The following is a 25,832-nucleotide window of genomic DNA, read 5'->3' as shown; positions in this document are numbered from 1 at the left end:
GGTGAACTCAATCCAGCGCTCCCTAGGCGTGCGCTAGGACATGCTAAATGGACCTGGGTGGTTTCTCAGCTGGGTGGCTGACAGGCAGGCACTTGATTGGGGGAAGGGGGGAGGGGGCGTCTACATAGTGAAAAATTCCTCTTCTCAACATGGGGCTTTTCCTGGCCTGCTCCGCTGCCTCGGGGGAGAGACAAGGGAGGTGGTTGATGAACATTCTGGAAGGTTAGCACATCGTCCACATCACCTCACACTGGCCAGCTGGGGCTCTGGGCTGATGCCACTGGTTGATGCCAGACACAGATCTCGGTATCCAGAATAAAGGGAATTATCCAAGAACATTACTGTAAACTGTACAGCACCACACTGTGTATGCGCATACTGTGATATGTCGAGTGAGCACGGCCAGGTATTACACTACCTAGGTATACTTTATCAACAATGAAAACATTTGTCAGTTCAAACTAATTGGTTTCCATCCAATGGAGTTGTTATTTTTAGTTGTATTTATTAGCTGTGCACGGGGCAGCTGCTGGGTCTAATCTGTGAACAGATAGACAGGCTAAGGGGTGCAGGTCTGGGGAGAGAAAGAGGAGATGGGGGTAATCCAGGTCCCCACCAAACCTTCCTTTCTCCATCAATGGCATCTCTCTCGCCCTGCGTCTCTCTCCCCTCTGTATGCCTCTCTCTCCTCATCTTCCCTCTCCCCCGTCTCTCGCCGGCGGTCTCCCCTACACTCGTCCTGCTTCACATCCCTCCCTCGCCCTCACATTCCTCCCCCCCCTCCCTTCTCACCCATCTCTTCATCTACCCCTTGGCCCGGTGCTCCCTCCCTCTTCCTCCCCTTTCTCTCGCGCCCCCCCGTCCTGCACTTCTCTCCACACCCCCCCTCATAAACAACCCCTTCCACAGATCCACCATTGTTCACTTGGGTCACGGATCTCGGTCGGGCTCACCCCTTCCTCGCCCCCCCCCCCCCCCCCCTCGCTCACCCCTCCCTCACCTCACCAGGTGAGCACTGCAGAGTGGAAGCTCTCGAGCTCTGTGACTCCTCTGTCTTACCCACACAGGGGGCCCTACCTGCCACACACAAACACACATACACACACACGCACACACGCTGAGCTCATGCATTGAATCAGGGATGTGTGTGTGGAGCCCTGGGCGCCTGTGTGTGTGTGTCCCAGGGTGTCAGCCAGTGTTTTCCAGAGACGCAGGGTTAAATGTAGAAACAACCTCTGTGTTTCGGCCTGCTGTCTGATCTCCCTGTCAGGGTGAAAACACAGCGAGCCAAATAAGGAGCTGGTCTGGGCTCCACTCTGGAGCGCAACTCTGCAACCATTCCTTAGAAAGGCCTGGGAGAGAGGGGGGTATAGTCTGGGGAGTGGAGGGAGGGATGGAGGCCGGGATGGAGGGAGGGTGGGATGGAGGGAGAAAGAGAGAGGGGGAGGGCGGGGTGGACCGGGGGCGAGAATACAGGCAGGTTTGGTTGGTGTTTAAAGCCCAGACGAATTACGTGGGCTGCAGTCTGCGCCCCCACCCCTTGTACCGCCTCCCCCCTCTCTATCTATCTATCTCTCTCTCTCTCTCTCTCTCTGTCTCTTCCTCACTCTCCCATCCCTCTCTCTCCACCTCTCCCTGCTCCTTTGACTCCAGTGGGCTCAGGTTCCAGCTCGACACAGTCTCCATCTCAGACCCCGCGGACGAACGGAGGACTCTGCGTGTCTCCAGGCTACACGTCTCTCATCTCAGCGCCGCGCAGCAGCCACAGGACCCACACGCCCCGCAGCCATGGAGGCCATCAAGAAGAAGATGCAGATGCTGAAGCTGGACAAGGAGAACGCCATCGACCGGGCGGAGCAGGCGGAGACGGACAAGAAGGCGGCGGAGGACAAGTGCAAACAGGTGAGAGGAGGGGAGGAAGAGGGAGAGGGGAGGGGGAAAGGAGGAGAGGTGAAGGCAGGACAGGATAGGAGAGTTGAGGGAAACTGGGGAGAAGGGAAGGCGAGGAGGAAGGGAAGAGGAGAAGGAGCAAAAGAAAAAGAGGAAAAGGAGATACGACTCCTCAAAAGGCCGTGGACCCCATAGAGAGTCCCCCCTTCTCTAGAATCTTCTCTGTTGTAAAAGCAGAGGGACGCTGTTTCGCTGCCCCGTAGAAAAATGAAATACGTTATTTGTGCTGCTGCTGTGCTCCTCACGCAAGCTCTTCCCCCTGTAAACCAACCATAACATTGGTGCCATTCCACGCATGCCTGTGAGGAAAGTGCAAGTAAACACACCTATCGTCTGTTTAGTTACACTCTGTGGATTCCATGTCTGATCGTACAGTAGAAGCTATAACAAACCTCCATCCAAAACCTTGAACCTGCACCAACATTATGGTCTTCTTCAACAGAAGATGTCCGTTTGTGAAGCAGCCGCTGCGAAGTGTGCAGTTCTAAATGGTCTAAAACAATCCATTTGAATGTGAAGGACTCTTTCACTGTGGTGGTCTTGTGATTGACCGGGGCACGACACAGCACGATGTTAGAGTAAACTACAGGCCAAAGTGACCTGGGGTAGGTCAAACCAACAGGAGAGTGCGTAGGTGTTAAACCTCCAGACTCAGACCTCGAGGTTGAGATGGATTCCTCAGGATCCAAACCAACAAGCCATGTCGCCACTGTCACTGGGCGGAGAGATAGCGCTCGGATTCTTGTCTGTGTGGATGGACATGAGACAGAATATTAATAATAAGTCACAGAGGCACAGGGCCAGTCTACAAAAACTTGACAAAACGTCATGTAATCAACGTGCCACATCCAGTTGCTGGACATTTGCGTCAAGTACACGCAAGTACAGCCTGCAACCTGACAGGTGTCTCCATCACCAGGGTGAGGATAGCAGTCAGACAGGCGTCCCTGGCACCAGGTGATAGCAGCTGTATTTATAGAGCGGAGGAGAAGGAGATAGACCTGCTGGAATCCTCTGGGATTATCAACAGCACTTCAGAGACCCCACACATCCCCAGGGAAGACTTGATTAGGGAGGTACTTTACCCTGCTGAGTGGGTGTGGTGTGCGCGCGTGTGTGTGTACATAGCTACCATGTGTCCTTGTTAGTCCAGACTAAATATAAACTTAGCTATCGACGCCCCACGAGAGTGTAGAAATTGCTGCGCTACATCTATCATTTAATCAACCTATAACCACACGATCCATCAATGACAAGGTTGACTTCATAATTTAGTAACTCGACTCCCTCTTTGATGTTGGGATTAGAGAGAGAGAAAGAGAGAGAGAGAGAGAGAGAGAGAGAGAGAGAGAGAGAGAGAGAGAGAGAGAGAGAGAGACAGAGAGAGAGAGAGAGAGAGAGAGAGAGAGAGAGAGAGAGAGAGAGAGAGAGAGAAGGAAGAAAGGAAGAAAGAAAGAAAGAAAGAAAGAGAGAGAGAGAGAGAGAGAGAGAGAGAGAGAGATAAAGAAATAGCGAGGGAGACAGAGAGCAGGTGAGAGAGAAAGTGAGTTGTGAACACAGCTCTGACCATGTGCTGTGTCCTCCTGGGGGGCAGCTGGAGGACGAGCTGGTGGGCCTGCAGAAGAAGCTGAAGGGGACTGAGGACGAGCTGGACAAGTACTCCGAGGCGCTGAAGGATGCCCAGGAGAAACTGGAACAGTCTGAGAAGACAGCCGCTGACGTGAGTGGAGACTACTCTTAACACACACACACGCAGACACACAGATACAGACACACGCATACATCTGTATGCGTGTGTTCTCGTCCGCGTTTTTGTCAGCACACACACGAAAACGTACACACACAACGACAACGGTACACATAGCAAACACACACACGCACAGTTAAATCGTCATCCCATCAACCTATTCAAACACATTGCAGTCAAACCCACCCGACGTGCACATGCCAGCCTAACCCAATGCCAGGGCTGCATGCAGGTGGTGATGATCACCATGGGAGAGGCTGTTCTGTCAGCACTCCCGCTCTCCCCCTCTCTCCCTCTCTCTGACTGGCTGTCTGCCGCAGTGCCAGCTGAGAGAAAACGCTTTGATCAGACCTGCCTGAAGGAATACACACAGGGGCATGCATTCCTCTGCGCCCAGTCCTGAAAGACAGGCTCATGATGACAAGCACGCACACACACACACACACACAGACGCACGCACAAGTGTACACATGGAAGCAAAACACGCCACAAACACACAGCCCTTTCCAGCTAAAACATTGCTGGCCACACCGCAGATGTCAAAGTGTTTATCTAACACCAGGAGTGTCCTTGTTGGGGAGGGTGTTCCTGCTGTATACAAACACTCTGAAGAGAGAAAAAGAACTCTCCTGAAATGAACACGGGACATTTGCCTTGCAGGATAACGGACAGACGTCTGGACAAAGTGAATGTTTGTCCGTCTGTCTGGCTGGCTGTAGCCATGTCTGATGGTTTTCACAGACAAAATCACGGTTGAATACAGTAGCTGTTCCTCAGAGAAACGAGCGTTGGTATGTGGCCCGTGGCAAGAAGGATTTTAGTGTATCAATCCCATTACCCAGATACACGTTTCATTTCCTTACATTTGTCCTTAGTGCGTGCTAGTGTGTGTGTGAATGTCTGTGCTGTGTGTGTGTGTGTGTCCTCAAGGTAGGACTTTAAACAGACCAAAACGTAACATGTCCATGTTATTCATATCTTCTCCGGTTCCTGAAAAACTTCCTGTAAGTAACTCAAGAATAAGTATTGGATAAAAGAGAATTCCCCAAGTCCTGAAACAGCTACTCCAGGCTTGTGTGTGTGTGTGTGTGTGTGTGTGTGTGTGAGTGTGTGTGTTCTAACCTCCAGCAGTTGCAAGGAAGTTGTCTTGGGTTTCCGGGCGAGAAATAAAGAGACAGACAAGAGAGGGTTATGGCCAAACCAGCTCATCTCTCCGTCTGCCCCTTCTCTCTCTCCCTCTGTCTCTCTCTCTCTGTGTTCTTAGCTGGGCGGGGAGGAATTCAGCTCTGCCTTGAAAACACACCAGACTCCCGAGTACTCTGCCACATGTCACTTATTAGAAGCAGCAGTCAACTCATTACACATCTAAATTCACACTGCCCAACCTGGGGGGGCCTGGGAGGTTAGCTGTTGAGGCAGACAACAACTGTAACCTTTGTGGTATGCCAAGGCTAATTCTGAAGTAGCCAATTACTGTGATATATGTATGATACTATAGATTACCTGGTTGCATTGAGTCAATTGTGTTAGCCTGCTGAGCTAAAGGAACACCATAGGGTGCTGATTCTCAGCCCCCCCTCTAGGTTAGAATCACTGAAGCGCATCTTTTGTACAATCATGTGAACCGACATCTTACCAACGTTAAGGAGTGGTCTAATGTGTGTTTGTTTGTGGGCATGGGTGTATGAATAGGTGTGTCTAATTGTGTGTGTGAGAGAGAGAGAGACAGAGAGAGAGAGAGAGAGAGAGAGAGAGAGAGAGAGAGAGAGAGAGAGAGAGAGAGAGAGAGAGAGAGAGAGAGAGAGAGAGAGAGACACTGAGAGAGACTGAGAGAGACTGAGAGAGACTGGGAGAGAAGGCAGGTCTGGCAGTGATAAGGTCCAGGCAGCTCCAGGAGGGGAGGCTGGGTTACTCTGGCCCAGACCCGGATTGGTATGCCAGGAATGCAGAGAAAGCAAACAGAGCGGCCCACACTCATGTGCCTAATGAAATCAATGCTCCCAGCTTTTCCGGTGGAGAGAATAAGACTGACTTTCTCAGGGGGAATAATACAGAACACCGGCACTCAAGAATAAAACCTCCTTGGTTTGATATCCTTGGCCAGGATGGGTGGTGTACTTCATAACTGAATACCCAGTCCTAACACCAACACAAACTTTAGATGATGTGAATGTTTAAACTAGTCTATCACTAACTATCAAGTCTGCTCAATGTTTAAAAAAACAACAAAATAAATAAAAACAATAAAAACCAATTAATAATAGGATAACTTAAATTGTAGCCACTTTAAGACTTTTAAACCTCACCATACGCACACATAGAACACACACGCACACACATCCGCACACATAAACGCAGCCAGAGCATCACGCAGACACGCCCCGCCTATCCTGGAACTGTGACCTCATCCAAATCATCACACTTCTAGTTGGGTTGGACGCTCACGCATTAACGTCTCTCATCATTCCAGACGCTTTTATCTGCTTCTCCAAACTGGAGCGCGGTGCTAGCTCACGCGTCCTTACATTCCAAAGATAATCTTTAAGTACCTTTGTTAAACTATTCTCAACTCACGCTGAGTTTCTAAAAAGACATTTGGAAACACCTGGACACTGCTTTGGGTTGTATAATTGTTTTTCTTTTGCACTTTAAATACTTTTTTCTATTCTGCCACTTCTGTCCATTCCACAGACCTAAAATATTCAGGTTGTGTATGTAACGTATTTTTTTATTACTTTGAATAGACCAAAGCAGCAGCAACTTACTTTTGCACATTTAGTTTTTTATTCGCAACGTTTAGTTTCACGCCAAATAGTTCGACAATGGCAGGTTTGAATTCTCTGGACGCGGTTAAGAGAAAGATCCAGTGTTTGCAACAGCAAGCCGACGACGCAGAAGACCGAACACAGGTTTTACAGAGAGAGCTGGACGGTGAACGAGAACATCGGGAAAAAGTAAGACAATACTTTTCTCGCATCTCCTCTCCTCTTAATTATCTTTCGGTTCTATCATAAACTCTCTTTCAACCGTTCCAACCGTTCCTTCCGGTGGTCAGGTCAGAGATGAGAAAACAGTTTAACATGATAAAACTTATCGTGTATAACAGTACCGTTAAAAGCCACGTTAATTCATGGAAATGCCGGTGTAGTGAAAGGCGTTGGTCTCTCCAGAAAAAAAATGGAATCCTTAAGGTCCTAGCGCGTGCCTTTTAACCGTTCCTTCACTGATATAAAAATAGATATTCAATATCTTTGTTCATGAGAAGGTTTGAGCAACAGGTCTCTATCCTCTCACCCATAATGACCCAATAAATCATTATGAGAAACAAAGAGAACTGTAGCAGATATTGACTAATGAGGTCAAACAGGGCCATTGAATTACCCACTCATCCTTGGATGAGTAGTGAAAAATATGATACAATGTGATACTAAAACGATAATTGACCATGGGCTTCCCGGTACAAAGACCAAAGCATAAATACTCCCACTTGGTTATGACTATGATTGTTCCAGAAGCCTACTAATACAGATATGCTGTAGTCACTCATCCACGACGGTACATCAAGTCCTGAAACAAAACTTGGTGATAGAAGTGTTGCCTAGGCCTCCAAACACCATCCGCCAGCCAGGCAGTGTCAGCTGTTTCCCCCTAACCTACAGAAAGGTGTGGCTCCAGGGAGCCAGGAAGCATCACGACTACTGACTAAGCTGCATGGGCTTTCGAAAGAGAGCCTGGAATGTTCTTTACAACACAGACTTCCGTCTTGTCTGGTGATGTAAACCACCTTGGCATGGTATGATATGAGCCCTGTTGTTTGTAGAGGAGTGCTGGTAAGAGAGGTGTCAGGTCTTGTCTAGGGAGATGGGTGAGGTAAAGTCATAGGAAAAGTATTGGAGGGGTTTACCCTGGTTTTAGTTTGAAAGGGGAAGTTGACAAAGTCTGTGTGCGTCTGGCTTTCTAATAACTGACGTCATCATTTCCGGTGGCCAGGTAGCATTCACGGACATGCATTCATGAATAATTAAGTCACATTCTCCTGTCTTTTAAAGGAGCTCAATCCTTTCAAAGAACCCTCTCAAGGACTCTCCAGCTGCAGCTATGAGTCAGGGTTCAAGGATGAGGAGAGGTGGAGGCATGAGGGGGGGGGGGGACTTGCTACCTGGAGGGGGTAGGCTAGTCTGGCCCATGTGTGAGTGATTGTGGCCGGCCCCAGCGATTTCTTGGGAAACGACAACCCCCTTTCATGGGACAAAGAGAGCAGGAACAGGGTGTGTGATCATCGGTCTCTTGAACTCTCACTCTGTATTGGAGCGAACCAGCTTGATGCTATTTTCCTCCAAGTGGGTTTGCCTTTGAAGGCGCCATCGACTGGTCCCTCAACACCTTCGCCTTTTGTCGGTGCGCTACTGACATTTTAACACCTGGAAGCAGGCGAGATTACCAGCTCTGTTTTTCACAATCAGCTTTCAGGGCATTGTGGGACTTCGTTTGGTTGTGGAGGTTGTTGGACAACTTCTTCTAGAAAGTGATCAGTATAGTCCTTGAGAAGTAGGAGAAAATGCTGCTGGAATCAAGTTAACATTCGATATCTACCTAAAGGCTTAACTCACAGTAGGTCTACATGCTACAGTTACGTACTACATCCTCCCAGCTGTGCATCCCTTCACTTGGGCCTCATAACAGACCTGGGATCAGAGGTTACATCTTACCTCAGTCCACTAACTTACTACAGTCCTAATTCTATACTCTAGTCTTACCACTCTGAACCCCCTACCCCTGGGGCCTAACATTTTCTTCCCCAGATCCACCACTCCTACCATTACTGACGAGATACCATAACCATGACCAGAGATCATTGTCCATTGCCGGCTTTCCCCTCCCAAACCACTCCCAACAGGAAGTAGCTTCCTGCCCTGCTACAGGACTTCCTTTCCCGCTCTGCCCTTGCCCTGATCAACAGGAAGATTAGCACAAGAGCCGGAGGAAGGCACGCACACACACACTCAAACACACACCTCCGGCAATACAGCATATTGTAGTACACAGGGGTGTACACGTAGGGTTGTGTGTGATGTAATGGTTACTCTACAGAAGAACACGTTCTGTTCAGAGAGCAAACTGTAATGACAGTGTTCCCAAGGGCCTTTCCCTCAACGGAGGGAAAAGTACAGCACACACAGACTGAAACTGCAGCCCTCAAAGTCAGCCAGCACCCTTATTTAACGTCTAAAACTGTTAATTGGTAGGTCCAAGCGTGTGTAGGCTCCAGTAGAGTGTGTAGACCGTGTCGCGTGAGCGCAGGCCTGGGTGTGGGAGGACTTCTGTTCAGCTCTCTTCTGTGGTTTAACTGGACCGTGGTTTCCTGTCGCTAACTGCTCCTGTGATGATGCAGCTCCATGTTGAATGGAAACAAGGACTTCCTGATTGCACAAGCCGGGGCTCTCTGTCGCTCCCTGGGAATATTGTAACGTTCCCAATATAACTCTGCACTGGCAGGCATCAGCTGGAGGTCCTTGGGAGACTCCCATGTCTGCTTAGCATCAGAAGGAGGGGACGATGGGGAGATTCAGGCCTGACGGACGTGCAGTGCCGGGGTGAGAACGGAATTTCACATGAAGGAAAACCTTGGAAAAAAACAAAAGGAGTCTCACTTCACCACTCAATTCAATGAAATCCTGTTTTTCCGTATTGAGCGTGCCTCTTTGTTCAGTGTTGGCCACCCCTTGTCTTGACCTTAACAATTTAAGAGTGCATTTCCCTTGCTCTCGCCTGACCTCGGAAACCCAGAGAGTAAACTCACCGCTGTGATTCGACCGGTGGCATTGCTCTATGAGACCCCACAGGTAGCCCGGACACACTGGCCTGTACTGGGACTGAACCTGCCCAGAACCGGCCCTCAGAGTGATATACGGACCTGTAAACAGTTTTACTGGCTCTGTGTTGACATGGCCTCCCGGTGGTTAACTCTGGATCGTTGTCAGGTCCAGAGGTCAAGACCCACAGGAACCATGGCTGGCAGTAGGTTTCACAGAGACCCTCAGTGTCTGGCTTTTGGGATCTGGTTGTCTTTTTTTAACCTCTTGGAGGGAAAACGTTTAGTTTCTAAGTTGTGTCAGACATTTAAAGAAGAACCTTGGGTCCAACTCAGGCTTACAAACAGAACATATGCACGAAGGAACTTCCTGTAGTCGGATAGCTACGCTCAGAATGAAGGAATTGCAACAGGATATGGATGTGTCTGGAAGATTAGGTCATGTCACTCCATGTCCTATTTGCATTTAGAAGGCCTGTAAAGCTTCCGTAGAGGCATGTGGATGAGAGTTTAACAGCCCTTTCTTTACATATCTGTGTTTTGAGCTGGGTAGCTTAAAGGACACTGTCTTTGCTAATTCAAATTCAATAGAAACAGGAGAGGATCAGTCACACTAGGATATTCATACACACAGACTCTCTTGCAGACATTCACACACTCTCTCGCTCTCTCTCGGTCTCTCTTTCTCACACACACACACACACACACACACACATTGGTGTATAGAATAACTTCCACAGCCTTGTGCTCCTCATTAGCCCACTGCCCTGGAATCAACCGCTAATCAGATTTTTCTGCTTCTCTCTCTCTCTCTCTCTCTCTCTCTCTCTCTCTCTCTCTCTCTCTCTCTCTCTCTCTCTCTCTCTCTCTCTCTCTCTCTCTCTCTCTCTCTCTCTCTCTCTCTCTCTCTCTCTCTCTCGCTACCTCTTTCTCTCTCTCTCGCTACCTCTTTCTCTCTCTCTCGCTACCTCTCTCTCGCTACCTCTCTCTCTCTCTCTCGCTACCTCTCTCTCTCTCTCTCTCTCTCTCTCGCTACCTCTCTCTCGCTACCTCTCTCTCGCTACCTCTCTCCGTCGCTCCCATACACTTGGTGCAGGTGGCCTCATGCAGGCAGAGATGAAGGAGGGAACCGTATAGTATCTCTGTAGCCTTTAGCTGGGTATTTACATAATTGCAACCCATGGATAGGCAACGGTCATAGATAAAGTATCTCGTAGATATATTACACTCTTATACAGTCTATGTAATGCAATGTATTACTTGCTGGTAGTGTAACGATTGGAAGACACTTGGAAACAAGAGAGAGAGAGACAGAGAGAGAGAGACTGGAACAGAGAGAGAAAGAGAGAGAGAGATGAGGGGACACGACAAAGGGAGCCATTCAGTGAGCCGGATCCAGATGTTTTCTAGAACATCGTGTGTATTGTAGCGTTGGTGGCTAGCCGAGGATGCTACGAGAGCAGCGTGTTATTCGTGTCAGCGGGCGTCCCTCCTGTCATCTGCTGCCAGCTGCACCTGAGAGGGCCCTGCTTGAGCAGACCTCGTAGGCTGGCTCTTGGGCACTCCAGACTGGTAGCACAGACAGAAATCCTAGCTAACTCTGCGCTGTCCTAAAGTCTTATCGCCCGATACATTATTACTGTACTGGCAGAAATCCCATGTTGCAGATAGAAATCTGTTTACTTTTTTATTTATTTATTTATTTTTAAACGTAAACTGTACAGGTACTGACATTCGGAAATTGTACAAATGCACCTACCGGTTTTTAACACCAGTTTATGTATGATGTGTTGATTTACTGATAGCCTAGAAGAGTGTCTGGGTTTTATGACTGGTGGGTAATTGGATCAGTGATTTCTGGGTGATGGAGTAAAAGCACAAACAGGGCTGCTTCTTGTAGCATCTGTCTTTCCCTTTCCTGATCCCTGTAGCTACAGATGGTTTCATTTAGTTCTTTTCTCTCTCTCTCTCTCTCTTTCAAAACGTGTGTGTGTGTGTGTGTCTTTGTGACCGTGCCTAAGAACTCTTATATCTCTGAGAATGTGAGTATGTGGTGTGGGCCGGCACCTTGTATGTCTGTCTGTGTGTGTGCGCGCGTGTGTGATCGCTCTCGCTAACATCTCCCTGGCGCTCCACCACAAACCTTCTCTGGAGTATGTTTTACCATATAAGGCGTGCATCCCAGGCAGCCGGGGAATGCTCTGTGTGTGACTAAGGAAGGGGCGTGGCCAGCCAGCCGGAGAGGGGAAGAGAGAGACGGAGAGAGACGAGGAGGGAAAGGGAATTTGGGCCCTGAACTAAATGAGAGCGAGACACGGAGAAGGGAGGGAACGAGGGGTGAGAGTAAGAGGGTTTCCTGTCCGACGTCTTTCCCACAACCCATTCAACTGCCCTTGCAGTGGGAGCGCATGTTTCATAAGCACCCAAATTCGCTTGAATAGGAAAACACTTAAGGGAGTTCTTTTTTTTTTTTCATGGTTCAGATACATGCACCAGTAGAGTACGTATAGGCACATACGCCTAGAGATAGACTTCTGCTATCTAAGGCTTTGGGACTCGGCCCGTATCAATATTTCCATCTGGAAGTTCCTCCCGAATGGATTACTACACTGTGGAGCGTGAAGGACCTGACAAGACTGAGGACAAACACGTTTTGAAACACACACACACACACATGCACCATATGACTGTATAAACTGTGAACGGCAGATAGACTGTTGTTGATTTACACCAACGCAACAGTATGCCTCATTGTCTCTGCTGGACAAGCATGGGTTCCCATGTTTCTGTGTGCTATTATGGCAACAGCCCTTTAACTGTTGGTCTGAGTGTGTGTAGCTGTTTTACTGCAATGACCTGCATACCTGACTGGCCGGCACTCGTGAATAGTATGTTTGTTTGTATGTGTGGGAGTGAGGCGTTGTTCAGTGGAGCTCTGGCCTCACTCGGGGAAACAACTGCATCTGTTTATCCAGACACCGTTTCTATTTTCTCTCCAACATGGCACTTTTCAGAGTGAGCTGTTCATTGACGTGATGTCGGCAAAGTTAGCGATGAGAAAGAGAGAGGGAGATGGATGGATGGAAAGAGGGAGCCAGGACTCTCCTCCCTGCTCAGCACTTCTCTCAGAGCAGAGTAGGTGGAGAGATCCAGGAGAATCAGTCCTCCTCTGCCAGGACCATCTATATAGCCTCTCTGTCTATCTCACTATCTCTCCATCTACACTATATCTACACACATCTCTATCTATACTATCTCGGTCTATACTACCTCTCAATCTACACTACCTCTCTATCTACACGACTTCTTTATCTATCACACTGACTCACTAGATGTTGTGCTGGCTGGATGGATGAGGAAAGGGGCTATACTAGGGCCTAGAGACCTGCAACAGACTTGTTCTGGGGATGAATGCAGGCAGGGTTAAAAAAAAACACAGATAGAATGAAAGTCATGTAAATCCATATACAATAGAACAATGGTTAGTGAATGGGACAGTGTTGCTGATGAATCTCTGTTTAACAGAACTCCTTGGGAGGTGGACACACACACACACACACTCACTCTCTCACACACACACTCACTCTCTCACACACGCTCACACACCGAGGGACTGAGAGGAAATTCTTGTTTGTTTTCCTGTTTGCCTTCTCATTGGACTGGTGGTTTGTTTATTGATTGTAAAGAGCATCTCATTCATCCTCCATTTCCTTAGTCCAGTCACAGTCGGAAGGAACCGGAATCCACAAGTTATTGAAACTTGACGCTTAGGAGTATGTTTTAAACATGAAGATATTGTCTTTGGAAGATCAAACTCAAATACATGATGTATGTTTACCTCAGATTTTGGTCTTGTTTGGCTATTTGTTTCACTCTACTGTTTCCTGATATTGCTAAGGAAGCCTTAGAAGGACACAGAGGCTGGTTCTGTGCTCCACTGCTTTCAGAATCTTGAAGTCTGATAAGGTTAAGTTAACCGTTAGTTCTTCTCTCTCCCCCTCTTCCCCCTCTCCACTCCACCCTCCCTCCCTCAACCCCCCTCCCTCCCTCCCTCCCTCCCTCCCTCCCTCCCTCCCTCCCTCCCTCCCTCCCTCCCTCCCTCCCTCCCTCCCTCCCTCCCTCCCTCCCTCCCTCCCTCCCTCCCTCCCTGCCCTTCTCCACCCCTCCCTCCCTGCCACGTGCTCTCCCAGGCTGAAGGAGATGTAGCGGGTCTGAACCGCAGGATCCAGCTGGTGGAGGAGGAGCTGGATCGGGCCCAGGAGCGGCTCTCTACCGCGCTGCTGAAACTGGAGGAGGCTGAGAAGGCAGCGGACGAGAGTGAGAGGTCAGTGTTGGACAGCGAGCACCCATGAGCGGACCTATGGAAGTGTGTTTGTGTGTGTGTGTGTGTGTGTCACTGTAACAGCCCTGTGTGTGTCCTGTCCCTTCAGAGGTATGAAGGTGATAGAGAACCGGGCCATGAAGGATGAGGAGAAGATGGAGATCCAGGAGATGCAGCTGAAGGAGGCGAAACACATCGCTGAGGAGGCCGACCGCAAGTATGAGGAGGTAACGACCAAATCAGGGCTACTGCTAAGGGCAAGACTGAGGCCATAGGGCTGAGGCCATAGGGCTGAGGCCATAGGGCTGAGGCTGGAGCGGAGGGTGGGAGAGGTGAACCCTATTACAACCGTCTCCCAAAACCTACAGAGTTGCACTACTGGCAACCACCTACTGTTGGCTGATTCAAATGAACAGCTCAAAGACCCGTTCCTCAGGTCACCACTCCTACGATGCAGACTCTGCCTGACCACAGGTCTGGATCCTCGATATAGAGAGGAGCACCGCCCCAAATATCGGTCTGAAAGGGATCCAACACAAGCAAAGCCAAACATCTGTGCCCTGCCCTTCCTCAGGTGGCCCGCAAGCTGGTGATCCTGGAGGGGGAGCTGGAGAGGGCAGAGGAGCGGGCTGAAGTCGCAGAACTGTAAGTGCTTCTTTTTCTTCTTTTACTCCCCCCCCATCCCTCCCGTCCTTCTCTGTGTCTGGTACACACCATCACTACAAGGTTCCTCATGGACCATGTTTCTAAGAAGGGCAGAAGTTTAAGGTACACAACAGTTTCATTGAAAGGCTTTCGCCACGTCTTGGTGTTTCTTCAGCTGTAAGTCCAGCCCAGGGGTTGTGCGACTACCTGAGGTAAAAGCTAAGCGCTGAGCAATGCTCTCTTTCCCCCCCATCTCCTCTGCAGGAAATGCAGTGACCTGGAGGAGGAGCTGAAGAATGTGACCAACAACCTCAAATCCCTGGAAGCTTCGTCTGAGAAGGTGTGTGTGTGAGCGTGTGTGTGTGAGCGTGTGTGTGAGCGTGGGGATTTCCGTCTGCATCCGTATGTGTGTGAACAGTAAGAGTGTCCAAGCGCATCTTTTTGCTGTCCTCGTCGTGTTGGGATTCGGTGCCACAAGCCCAAGGAGTGTATGAAGAAATACCTCTCCATCTGTTGGCTAACTGCCTAGCTGGGGGTTTAATTCCAGGAGTGACTGTGGTAGTCAAAAATGTAATAGTTCTACCAGCACGGGCATGTCTCTCTTTTTCTTTCTCTCAACTCTCTTTCTCTCTCTGTATCTATCTCTACTCTACCCTCTTTGCATCCCATGCACACACGCTGCACACACACACACACACTCACACACACACGCATTCTTGCCCATCAGTTCCAACGCCAGTCTGTGGACGTGCCTCCACGCTCTCCGCCACATTCTCCTGCCCTGATTAAATTGTGCCCCTCTCATGGTTGGCATCACAGCAGCGTGCTATTGCATGCTGGTCACACTCGGATGGTCCGGGTAAAGGGTGCCATTTACCAGCAAGGAAGGCGGACAAGAAGGATATTTACCACTTACCTACTTCCTGTCGTTTGTCGTTGTAGTTGTCTGTATGTGTGTTTGGGGTCAATGTGTGTGCTTTCCTGACATTGTTTGTCTTGGGTTTCTTTCAGTACTCAGAAAAAGAGGATAAGTATGAGGAGGAGATCAAGGTTCTCAGTGACAAGCTGAAGGAGGTGAGCGTCCTCCAATCTCCTCAGTACGAATCTTCACTGGCTCCCGCCCTGTAACTGGGGGCCCAGTATGGTTTCCTGTTCTGTAATGCTCTGCCCTGACCTCCCTATCCTCCTATCCTCTATCTCTCTCTTCCCCTCTCTCTCCCTCTTTCTCTGTGTGCCTGTCTACATCTCCCCCTCTCTCTGCCCCATACTGTTTCCCCTTCTCTCTCTTCTTTTCTCTCCCATTTATTCTCTCTCAATCTCTCCTTTCTCTGTTGCAGGCGGAAACTCGTGCTGAGTTTGCAGAGAGGACTGTGGCCAAACTGGAGAAGTCCATCGACGACCTGGAAGGTATGAGAAAATGGTGTCACACAATGCTCTGTGGAAGGTCACAAGCCGTCAGGGAAATGCCGGAGGCACACGCATACTATCTTCTGTGCAAAGAAAGAAATTTGCGATGTTTTAGTGTATATAGAGACACGGAGCATTCAGGGGCGTTGTGTTTCAAATGGCTGGAAATACTTTCTGTGGCCACACTGCCAAACGCATGGAAACTTCGGAGACAAGCTAATAAAATAAACTACTGTCCGGGGTCTCCAGAGTAAAGAAATATGCTAGCCCCGTTCTGTGTGAGGAACACACGGCCATGCCTGCTGAGGACACCTTTATTGTGACTACAGAACTGAGAACAGAGTGTGCTTCAATCCTAGCAGGTCAGCATGTTAGTGGTGCCGCCACAGGGCTTTGTAGAGGAAATTCAAGTACAGCGTTTCTCACAGAAGTACAGATATTTGACCCTAGGTGCTTCTCTCCTCTTATGTTCTTTGGCTGTAGTCTCGGTTTTGTTGTCTCTTTCAAAAAGCTTGACTCTAGATGCATATCTCTCACTGTTGGCTATCTCTTCCTCCTGTATCAACGCAGCTGACCTGTCTTCTCTCTTCCCTTCCCTCTCCCCGGCCTCTCGCCCGTCTTCCTCCTCCTCTCCCTCCTGCTGCTGCTGCTTCGCTTGCCCCCCCCCACTCCTGCCTTCTCTTCCTGGCGACCTTTGACCCTCAGATGAACTGTACGCTCAGAAGCTCAAGTACAAGGCCATCAGCGAGGAGCTGGACCATGCCCTTAACGACATGACCTCCCTGTAGACGCACTCCTCCTCTGTTCGCTCCCCCCCCCCCCTCCCCACTATACGTCTCGCTCTCTTTTTCTCTCTCACCTGCTCTCTCTCTCTCTCTCTCTCACCTTTTTACCTCTGTCTGATATTCTCAGTGCCTTTCCATCCGTCTCCCCTTTGCAAAAAAAACTGCAAAAATGACAGAACACATTAAAAGTTCTTCCTTTCATATCCACATTGCAGCTCTTTTTTTTCCCCTCCTTGCCTTTTAAGCGATGGTTATTTGCGAATCTCTTGTGCTTTTGTATAATGCATCCTCATTGGATGGAATGAACCACATATAAGGTGAGAAGTTTGGCCTGGATTTGTGCAGGGTTATCCACTTGTTTTGAAATAACATCACACGATGACTTGCCTCTTGTGCTTGTGTCCTAATACACTCTCAGTTGTGGGTTTGTGTTCCATCATGATGTCAGATGACAGCTCATAGGATTGCACATATGGAGCTGTTTGTCTTTGGGACTGTTTACCAACAGACTTTGAATCAGACAAATGTATTTCACACGTGTGATTGAAACGAATGTAACCATCACCAGTTTATGCATGACAATACTTTTGTTTTGGCCTTGGAATGGTTGTGTGGTTGGGGTTTGCATATGGAACAACTTACGTTCAATAGAGAAATTGTGCAAAACAGTTGGAGCATCAATTGCCTTGCATTCATTTATGCAAGATCTATTGTTTAACCAAACACTAGCCCATAAAATTATTGTTTACTATCCTTAGTGCATGGTTTTCATCCATTTGATCAGTTGAGTTACTATTACTAAGTAATTCTGTACTTTCATTTTCTAGAAAAATTATCAAGTGCCAAGGAAGAGAACCTGGGAATGCATCAAGTCCTGGACCAGACTCTGCAGGAGCTGAACAGCTTATAAAGAACACCAATGACACACAGGGGAACAACGTCTCTCAACATTCCATAAATATTCCATTTCATTCCATGTTCTGAGCTGTAAAAGCCTAATTCCACGCGAATGGCAATTAACTTAATACTTTTACCTTTTTGTATTTTTTTTTTCTTTTAAGGCACCTCTTTTCTCTCTCTCTCTCTCCTCTTACGAGAAAATGCTGCGTTGTTCCACCACCTCTCTCGGATCTCTTTTATATGCTTACGTATGTTTACAGCATGTTCCTGTCTGGAAAGTTCCATTTCCTTCAGAACATCTTTAGGGAGAATGGACTATGCCCAAGTTTACATACTGTACACCTCTCTGAGCCATTAGTCTGTGTTTTGTGTGTCGTCAAACTTGTAGCGTGGCTCCTGAGCACCACCTTGTGGTTGGCAGGTGAACAGTTCATGGGAAGTAAAAACCAGGTGAACCGTCACTTGTGAGTCTGTTAAAGCTCCAAAGTGAGCAAGGCCTGCTTGTGTGTGTGTGTGTGTGTTTAAACATGGTCACCAAGACAACCTATGCCCCTAAATGTCAAACATGTTAACATGCTAATAGCAATATTCAAATATAAACCCAAATAAGAACCACTGGAGACTCAGTTAAGTTTGTGACAAACCATGGATACTTATTGTATATAGTAGAATGTTAGTTATGGTTGAAGATATGCTGTGTTGCTCTAGTCTTCCACCACTTTACAGGAGGACACTCCAAAAACCAAGAATACACACACACTCACACACCAAAATGTCATGCCTTTATGTGAAGGTGACCAACGCAAATTTTTTGTTACTGACGGAAGTCAAAGTCTTGCATTCGAGACAGTTCCATTGTTTTATTCCAGCTTTATTTCCAGCTTTCAATCTAATAAATTTGTACAAAATACAATTACAGAACAGTCTTTTGTGTGCACCGTTACTGATTTGTGACTGCTTCTTAAAAGAACACATGATATTAAAAGTGTATAGAAGAACATTACACCTAGTGCTAAGATGTTGCACATACCGATTAAAAACTGATCTTTTCAATCTCAAGTTCAATTCTATTCTATTGATCTTGTTTGGTACTTATATTGGGTAAACAACCCTTATAGCTGGAACCCATCCAAGCTGCAGGACAGCAACTCTGAAGCAGAGTTTCTCCCTGACATCACCTAAATGAGGGTACGGTTAGATTCCTGGCCCTGAATCACCAGGCTGGCCCATCAATCTCCGGTCCTCACTGAGCAGGTCTGCTAACAGATCTGAAGCTATTACCAGCTCTGGTGCGTCAACGGGGCTTCTTCCTGAAGGAACAACCTGAGGAGAAAGTAAAGAAAAAACGAGGAGAACACATTCATTTAGCATTCAGAGAACCCACCGGAGAGCATTTAGCATTTAAAAGATAAGAGTGAGGGCGGGGAAGTATCAATGAAAAAAAGGAAAAGAAGACCAGCTGGAGTTTTGATAACACAGTTTACAGTTTATACCCTCGGTGAGGCGGCATTTCCCCCCGCTGGGTTGGCACAGGACGATAGAGCACCCCCCACAGGGCACAACACTCTGGGCATGGCTGAACACAGTGGTGATCTTGTAGCAGCCTGGGAGGCATGGAGGAGGGGGTAGGGTGGGGAGAGGCAGGGCGAAACGAGGGAGCAGGAGGATCACAATTAAGAGGAGAAATCAATTATCATGTTCGTTCATACTAGCGTCTTAGCGTGGCTCCTTTAAATGGTGACTGCTGGACAATAGAATGTTAAATGATCCTATGTCTGCATATAACCGTCTACCCTCAACTACGCAACTATACAAAGGGTCCACATTTCTCATCAGTAAATATTGACAGGGAGGTGGTAAATGATGCTCTGTATCAATATATATGGTGGAGTCAGGTGGCTGAGCGGTTAGGGAATCGGAAGGTTGCCAGTTCGATTCCCGGCCGTGCAAAATGTGTCCTTGGGTAAGGCACTTCACCCTTGCCTCAGGGGAATGTCCCTGTACTTACTGTCAATCGTCTGCTAAATGTAAATATATCCATACACGATGTTGTGTGTTTGTTAGTTTGCATTCTCACCTGGGCATTTGACATCCATGAAGTAGGAGTTGGGACTCTGAACCAGCCTCTTCTTCTTGTGCCTTTTCCTCTCAGTCCCCAAATCAGGATGAATTAGGTCCTTAGCCAGCTACAGCGGGGGTCAAGAATTCATTGGATCAAAACAAGTCTCTAATAGCACATTCTATCCGACGTAGTCCCTTTGGTGTGTGCTGTTTGATTGTGACTACATCATTTTATATATGGATCAATGATTCCCTCTACTGTCTGATATGGGAACAGCAAAAGGCTGGGATAAGGGGCATGCCCGGACAAGTATCCCAGACTCAGCCTACGGTATATCCAAACTTTGTTCTTGTCGTATTTAATGAAGAAACCTGGACAAAATCTCCGTGCCAGTGTGTGCTAGAGAATGAGTGTTTGTGAGTGTTGTTCAAAGTTGTCAAATAAAATATTTAAAACAAATGAGCAGAATCAACTTATATATAACTGTAATTTAGATAGCTGTAATAACTGTAAACGGTAATTTGTAATTAAATAAAGATAATAAAGATATCTTATTATTACGTTTTATATATCATTACCACTTACCGGCATTGCTTGTCTCCCAAAAATCCGGTATTTCAAATACCGTATTTGGCTATAAACTTGACTGTAAAGTATCTGCTCGTTCGCTTTCAGTTCCAGTTGTGGTGTTTGTCTCGGCTACTGCGTGCAAAGGGGCGGATGGAAGTAGAACATCAGCTGGTTTTTTTGTTGTTGATTGACAGCCGCCTAGACGAGCGTCAGTACTGAGCTTCCGTTGTCACTACGACTGTGAAAGTTGACATTTTGAACATCCAATCACCGGTCCCATAAACTGACACGCGGTGACTCTCTTTGGTGCTTTGCGGCTGCCGGGCGGGATATCCGCATTAGCTAATAACATGGCGAAGACTTACGATTACTTGTTTAAACTACTCCTGATCGGAGATTCAGGCGTCGGGAAGACATGTGTCTTATTCAGATTTTCAGAAGATGCCTTCAATTCAACGTTTATCTCTACTATAGGTATGTTGTGTGTGAATTGTGTATGTTGTTCGGGCTACAAAGTATGCCTTAGTATAATGGGTAGCTAGCTAGGTCGCTAGCAATTCGCAGTGCATCGCCCATCCTGTCATGCTAGTCAGTTAGCTTCCAGCCACCCAGCCTTAGTTTGGTTAGCATTCTGATCTGTCTGGCTCCAGTCTGGAAGCAGCCTAACCGGCTTTTCTCTCTGCATCACACACAGTGTGGAGTTTTCGAGAACTTCACAGGCTATAAAAACATCCAGAGCATCGGCAGCTAGCCTGATGTTGGTGTAATCTGTGTAGCTAGCCAACTTGTCCAATTACAACATAACGTTAGTAATTGGACACGGTGTGACATACTTAGTCTCTCAACTAAAAAAGTGTTCTTGTTTCACAGGCATCGACTTCAAAATTAGAACGATAGAGCTAGATGGAAAGAAGATCAAGCTACAAATATGGTAAGGAAGCCTACCACTGTTGATCCATCCATCCACGCATCCGTTCATCAACTTTTTTCCCTATCAATCATAATTAGTTGTAAATGAGCATGACAGACTGTCACTAAGATGTTGTTTCTATGCAGGGACACAGCTGGGCAGGAGCGGTTCCGAACAATAACAACAGCCTACTATAGGGGAGCCATGGTCAGTCACACAATATTTCCTTCATTTACACATCCTTGACGATTAAGAACCAAACTTTATTTACTATGACGGCCGGACGGGACAAGGTCAACCTCCACTGTGTTAACTTGTAGACTTGTGAATGGGGTCCCTACCCACATTAATCAGTTTGAATGACTCAGCCAAGCCTCTGTAACACCTTCATAAGGCCCTTTGTCTCCTGCCAGATGGAGTTCAGATGTCTTGCTGTGGGCAGGGCAGTTAGGCACTCAAGTCATTATTTGTTTGAATCGAGTGTGAGAACTGGGTATACGAACTGGTATAGAACTGGTATAGAAGTGCATCCCTAAACGAGGCAGTTAAACCCAACATACATCCGTAGTCCTAACCCTTCCCTGTATTGTTGTAATGAGGCCAAGGAGGCCAAGTAATGTGTCAAGGAATGCACAGAGACTGAACAGTCCGTGTGTCAGATTACCATGGCATCTTTGTTTGTTTTAGCAGGCAAGGCTCACTGTTTTTTTCCTGCTGTTAAAGTTGTTCCATGTTCAGTTTGACCACATACCGTGGGAATGATAAAACGCTGTCCTTGCAGCAGCCACTGTTGACGTCCCCTAAAAACATAGCGGTTCTTGTCACAGTTTTCTGGTTGGTATGTGTGCGCGTGCGTGCGTGCATGTTTTCACATTCCTTGATATACCTGCGTTGGTCAGTATGACGTTACAAGCCTGATCTGTGGATCGGGAGTTCTGGAGTCGCCCCCTGCCAGAATCCTGTTAGACAAGTTCACTATCAGCACAGCTTCACCATTAGACCTTTACAATTCCTACCAGACACGGTTCTCCACAATATCCTTTATCCTAGATGATGGTGTCTCGGGATTGGTCATTTCTGTGTCGTTGTTTTTTCCCCCCCCCGCCTCCCCAGGGCATCATGTTAGTGTACGACATCACCAACGAGAAGTCATTCGACAACATCAAGAACTGGATCAGGAACATCGAGGAGGTGAGTGACGGGAAGCACGCACGCCGTGCATGCGCACGCCGTACCTCACGGCATCACGTACCGCAGCATCAGGGCGTTGTGTATCCGTGTCGGGGGGTTTTGAGCTGCGTTGTCCCTCTGTGCAGCACGCCTCGGCGGACGTGGAGAAGATGGTGCTGGGCAACAAGTGTGACGTCAACGACAAACGTCAGGTGTCCAAAGACAGGGGCGAGAAGGTGGGCCGCCGTTTCCCGTCGTTCGCGCCGGTTGTGGAACCGCTAGCGACCTAGCTACCTTTACCGAGGCACACTTTGTAGCCCCGAACAACTTCACACACAACACATCTATATACTAGGGAAAAACATGGACATCTGAAAATCGGAGTAAGACACGGGTCTTCACAGGTTTCAGTACTGTGATACAATTGAATTGCTTCCTGTTTGGCTGTGTTCTTATGACTTTCTTATCTCCGGCTGTCAGCTGGCGTTGGAGTACGGCATCAAGTTCATGGAGACCAGTGCAAAGGCCAACATCAACGTGGAGAATGTGAGTTAGCTATCCCTTTTAGATCAGGCCACTGTTGTTCCCGATACCTCTTTGACAGAGGAAGGGACGTCTGACCCTAATCTGAGCTGGGCTCAGGTACACAAGCGGGAGGCTGGTTTGCCAGGTTGACTCTTGAAACATGGCAATGTAGAATCGTCAGTAATTCCTTGATAGAAAAGTCCCGGGAACCCAGTAATCACTATGTAGACTTCACTTTGGCTCTCTAAAATATGACTTATTGTCATGCACAGGCCTTCTTGACGCTTGCCAGAGACATCAAAGCCAAAATGGACAAGAAACTGGTGAGCATGATGAGCTACGCCTATAACTATAAAATATTTTGGTGTGTGTGTTACTATAAAATGACTAGGGATTACACAAAACAAATTCAGAATTTATTGTGTTACGTACTTATTTTGTCTGTGTCTGTCTCTCTCTCCCCCTCACAGGAGGGGAACAGCCCCCAGGGCAGTAGTCAGGGGGTGAAGATCACAGAACAGCCCAAGAAGAGCAGTTTCTTCCGCTGCTCCCTGCTGTGAGGTCTGCTCCTCCCCCTCCGCCTTAACTTGTCCCTTATTGGACAGAACTGGACTGGGCGTGCTCAGAGCTCTCCTCCTTTCTTCCCTCCCTCCCTCCTCTTTCACCCTGCCTTAGTTGATCCCACTCTCCCATGCCTTACGAGGCAGGCGGTTGGTTCCTGTGCCTCACCATGGTGCCCAGGTCCTGAGGGCGGTGGTGCTCTAATTGGTTTATTACTATCAGGTTAACAATCATCGGAATCAGTCAGGTGATTAAGTGGTCTAAGGAGGACCTGGTGCCTCCTGTTTCATCACGTTGTCCAGACCTCAGACCAGGTTGAACCCTGAAGGTCCCACCAAGGTTGTCCTCCTCCCACTGTCTCCCCCCCCTTCTCTCTCTCTCTCTCTCTCTCTCTCTCTCTCTCTCTCTCTCTCTCTCTCTCTCTCTCTCTCTCTCTGTCTCTCTCGCTATATGTCTCTCGCCCTCGTTTGTTTTGTTATCGGTACTCAACTGCTTGTCAGTTCGGAGTCGCACTCATGCCAAGTGAACTTCTACTGTGAAGTCTGTACCTTCCGGCATTTTCCTCCTCCCACGCCAGGTTGAGTTCCAATTGTTCAGAGTTCCACTTATGTTCAATTGAAAATGTGTGTTTCCTTGGTGAGCATCCTTACTTCAACATCTTGGATTGAAAGCAGTTTTTCAAGAAACGGTTGCCAGTACGGGCTGAAGTTTTCCAAATCAAAGCCACTTTACACCTACCTTGTTGGATGTTCTCGTTGCTGTGTCTTTTGAGATGATGTGTGATACAGTTCAGTGAGGCTAACCCCTGTTGTTGTTTAGATTATAAATATGGATGGTCAGGGTTATTGCATATTTCCTCATGGGATTTCCGTTTCATCTGAAAAATGGGGGGGGGGGGGGTTCAATACACAGTGACATTCCATTTCTGATAGTTTCATCTTTTATCCTTGTATGTGTTGTATTGTAGCTCTGAGGTCTGTAGTTTTTACACACCAGTATTATTCCCTTCAATAGGCCTTATTATTCCCAACAGCATTCTACTGTTGTGCACTTGATTAAGCTGGTCAGGGTTTTGAGCTGTAAGTAACAATACAAGCACCAGGGGGCAACCGCATATGTCCAAGACCGGGAAGACGATTTTGAATAGGAGATCAGTTTACCAGATATTAGTATTACTCACATACGATTTGTTCGTGGCGCTAGAGTATTAATAATAATAAACAGCGCAATTAACATACTGTTATACTTTAGTGTGGAGCAAAAGACTTGCAATAGATCTACAGTAAAAAGCAATGAGTGAAATAGGTTTCTGGTTTAAAGATGCTCTTTTGTGGTCTTCGTCATGCACTTTCCTGTAGCCCTCTTTATTCCAGGACTAGTTGAGGGTGAACTTGATGCTATATTCCACATTACTCCAGACCAGACCACAATATTGAGATGTTCTCATGCTGGTCTTCCTATTTGTATTTCCTGGTGTAGAATGATTCATTATTGTTGACCTATCGTTTTGTTTGCCTGGCCTTCCCTTCCCTATACTTTCCTCTGAGCCCGCCCCTGTTCCATATCAACACATTGTGTCTTATCAAGGCCTGATTGAGGGTCGTTCTTCTCAATCGCGGCCGCCTGAACTATGCACCTGGAGACTGGAGGGCTGTCGGATCACAGCACATTCCACATGATGAAAAGACATGCTTCTCTTTGAAAATAGAAATGTGCAAAGGGTCTCTATTCCTCTGTTTGGTTTCTCTTTTATGTTTCTCTTTCGACATTTTTCTTTCACGCCCATCATTCCTGATTTATTTTTGTCTTCATGTCGCTCGTGAGTTTCTTCCTCAATGCAAGCGTCTATAGGAAAATTAAAAGCATAGAACACTTCACTGTATGACCTTTCTCTGAATTTACACAACTGTTTTCTCTAGTGGCCTTAAAAACCCTCTGAAGCTCCAGAACTCTATGCTCCTCCCAGTCCCACACTTGCAGGAAGGCTCACGATCATGGTTTTCTTTAAATCTGACAGATTTTCATGTGGCAGTATTGTTTTTGATTTGACCATAATCTGAAGGTTTTCCCCTCCCAATTATTACTATTATTTGTCTTATTTGTCTATCATTAAACGTTTATAAAGTTATTTCTTTGAACGTCATTAGCTTGTCCAAGTCATTATTTTGATTTCTTGTTAGTGGGTTGAATGGGAGAGAAATTTGCATTTTGGAATTTAAAAAATGTAAATAATACGATAAAATTAAGATGATTGTACCATGCTTTTTAAAAATCGTATTGAGATGTTCTGTCGATATGTGATATCTGATGATTTATAATTAAAATGAGATTCTTTAAAACAGGCTTATTTGGCAGACCTGTATTCATTTCACTACTTTGATAAAATCGTAATGAGTTCATTATAAAAAGGTTAACACACCTTTTATATAGGCTACAGTATAGAGAGACGTGAAGTTCGCCAGTCTTG

General features: G+C 47.2%; 3 protein-coding genes across 7 annotated transcripts; 2 read left to right on the top strand and 1 right to left on the bottom strand.

The window, feature by feature from the left end:
* The first annotated feature begins 1,597 nt into the window (after positions 1 to 1,597).
* On the top strand, positions 1,598 to 18,480 carry tpm4a (tropomyosin 4a). Of its 4 annotated transcripts, none has more exons than XM_062450706.1 (9): positions 1,598 to 1,902; positions 3,545 to 3,670; positions 13,700 to 13,833; positions 13,940 to 14,057; positions 14,405 to 14,475; positions 14,740 to 14,815; positions 15,487 to 15,549; positions 15,813 to 15,882; positions 17,495 to 18,480. In XM_062450706.1, the coding sequence occupies exons 1-9, from the start codon at positions 1,789 to 1,791 to the stop codon at positions 17,575 to 17,577; spliced, it is 855 nt and encodes a 284-aa protein (XP_062306690.1). In that variant the 5' UTR covers positions 1,598 to 1,788; the 3' UTR covers positions 17,578 to 18,480. The 4 variants fall into 4 exon arrangements, with proteins under 4 accessions (XP_062306690.1, XP_062306689.1, XP_062306692.1 ...); XM_062450705.1 differs by lacking the exon at positions 17,495 to 18,480 and adding an exon at positions 16,588 to 16,870 and having other exon boundaries at positions 1,600 to 1,902; XM_062450708.1 differs by lacking the exons at positions 1,598 to 1,902; positions 3,545 to 3,670 and adding an exon at positions 6,191 to 6,651.
* On the bottom strand, positions 17,747 to 20,363 carry LOC134011201 (small ribosomal subunit protein eS27-like). Of its 2 annotated transcripts, none has more exons than XM_062450711.1 (4): positions 20,215 to 20,363; positions 19,645 to 19,753; positions 19,052 to 19,171; positions 17,747 to 18,890 (listed from the first exon to the last, which is right to left on the bottom strand). In XM_062450711.1, the coding sequence occupies exons 1-4, from the start codon at positions 20,218 to 20,220 to the stop codon at positions 18,862 to 18,864; spliced, it is 264 nt and encodes an 87-aa protein (XP_062306695.1). In that variant the 5' UTR covers positions 20,221 to 20,363; the 3' UTR covers positions 17,747 to 18,861. The 2 variants fall into 2 exon arrangements, with proteins under 2 accessions (XP_062306695.1, XP_062306696.1); XM_062450712.1 differs by having other exon boundaries at positions 19,061 to 19,171.
* Positions 20,364 to 20,506: 143 nt separating this feature from the next.
* On the top strand, positions 20,507 to 25,708 carry LOC134011200 (ras-related protein Rab-8A). The gene is made up of 8 exons (XM_062450709.1): positions 20,507 to 20,673; positions 21,070 to 21,130; positions 21,256 to 21,316; positions 22,223 to 22,300; positions 22,426 to 22,515; positions 22,760 to 22,825; positions 23,077 to 23,127; positions 23,275 to 25,708. The coding sequence occupies exons 1-8, from the start codon at positions 20,550 to 20,552 to the stop codon at positions 23,362 to 23,364; spliced, it is 621 nt and encodes a 206-aa protein (XP_062306693.1). The 5' UTR covers positions 20,507 to 20,549; the 3' UTR covers positions 23,365 to 25,708.
* Positions 25,709 to 25,832: the final 124 nt, after the last annotated feature.

This window comes from Osmerus eperlanus, chromosome 24, assembly GCF_963692335.1.
Source record: "Osmerus eperlanus chromosome 24, fOsmEpe2.1, whole genome shotgun sequence".
Classification (NCBI taxonomy): domain Eukaryota; kingdom Metazoa; phylum Chordata; class Actinopteri; order Osmeriformes; family Osmeridae; genus Osmerus; species Osmerus eperlanus.
Note: the sequence above shows the minus strand (reverse complement) of the source record. Positions and strands in the feature narration are given on the sequence as shown.

Excerpts from the sequence above, each read along its gene's own strand:
- LOC134011201 (XM_062450711.1), bottom strand. Across the intron at positions 19,172-19,644 it reads CATGGATGTCAAATGCCCAG|GCTGCTACAAGATCACCACT; the intron begins GTGAGAATGCAA and ends CATGCCTCCCAG. Across the intron at positions 18,891-19,051 it reads CCTCACCGAGGGTATAAACT|GTTGTTCCTTCAGGAAGAAG; the intron begins GTAAACTGTGTT and ends CTTTCTCCTCAG.
- tpm4a (XM_062450706.1), top strand. The coding sequence starts at position 1,789 with ATGGAGGCCATCAAGAAGAAGATGCAGATGCTGAAGCTGGACAAGGAG. Across the intron at positions 3,671-13,699 it reads CTGAGAAGACAGCCGCTGAC|GCTGAAGGAGATGTAGCGGG; the intron begins GTGAGTGGAGAC and ends GTGCTCTCCCAG. Across the intron at positions 14,476-14,739 it reads CGGGCTGAAGTCGCAGAACT|GAAATGCAGTGACCTGGAGG; the intron begins GTAAGTGCTTCT and ends TCTCCTCTGCAG.
- LOC134011200 (XM_062450709.1), top strand. The coding sequence starts at position 20,550 with ATGGCGAAGACTTACGATTACTTGTTTAAACTACTCCTGATCGGAGAT. Across the intron at positions 22,301-22,425 it reads GGATCAGGAACATCGAGGAG|CACGCCTCGGCGGACGTGGA; the intron begins GTGAGTGACGGG and ends CCCTCTGTGCAG. Across the intron at positions 22,826-23,076 it reads CCAACATCAACGTGGAGAAT|GCCTTCTTGACGCTTGCCAG; the intron begins GTGAGTTAGCTA and ends TGTCATGCACAG.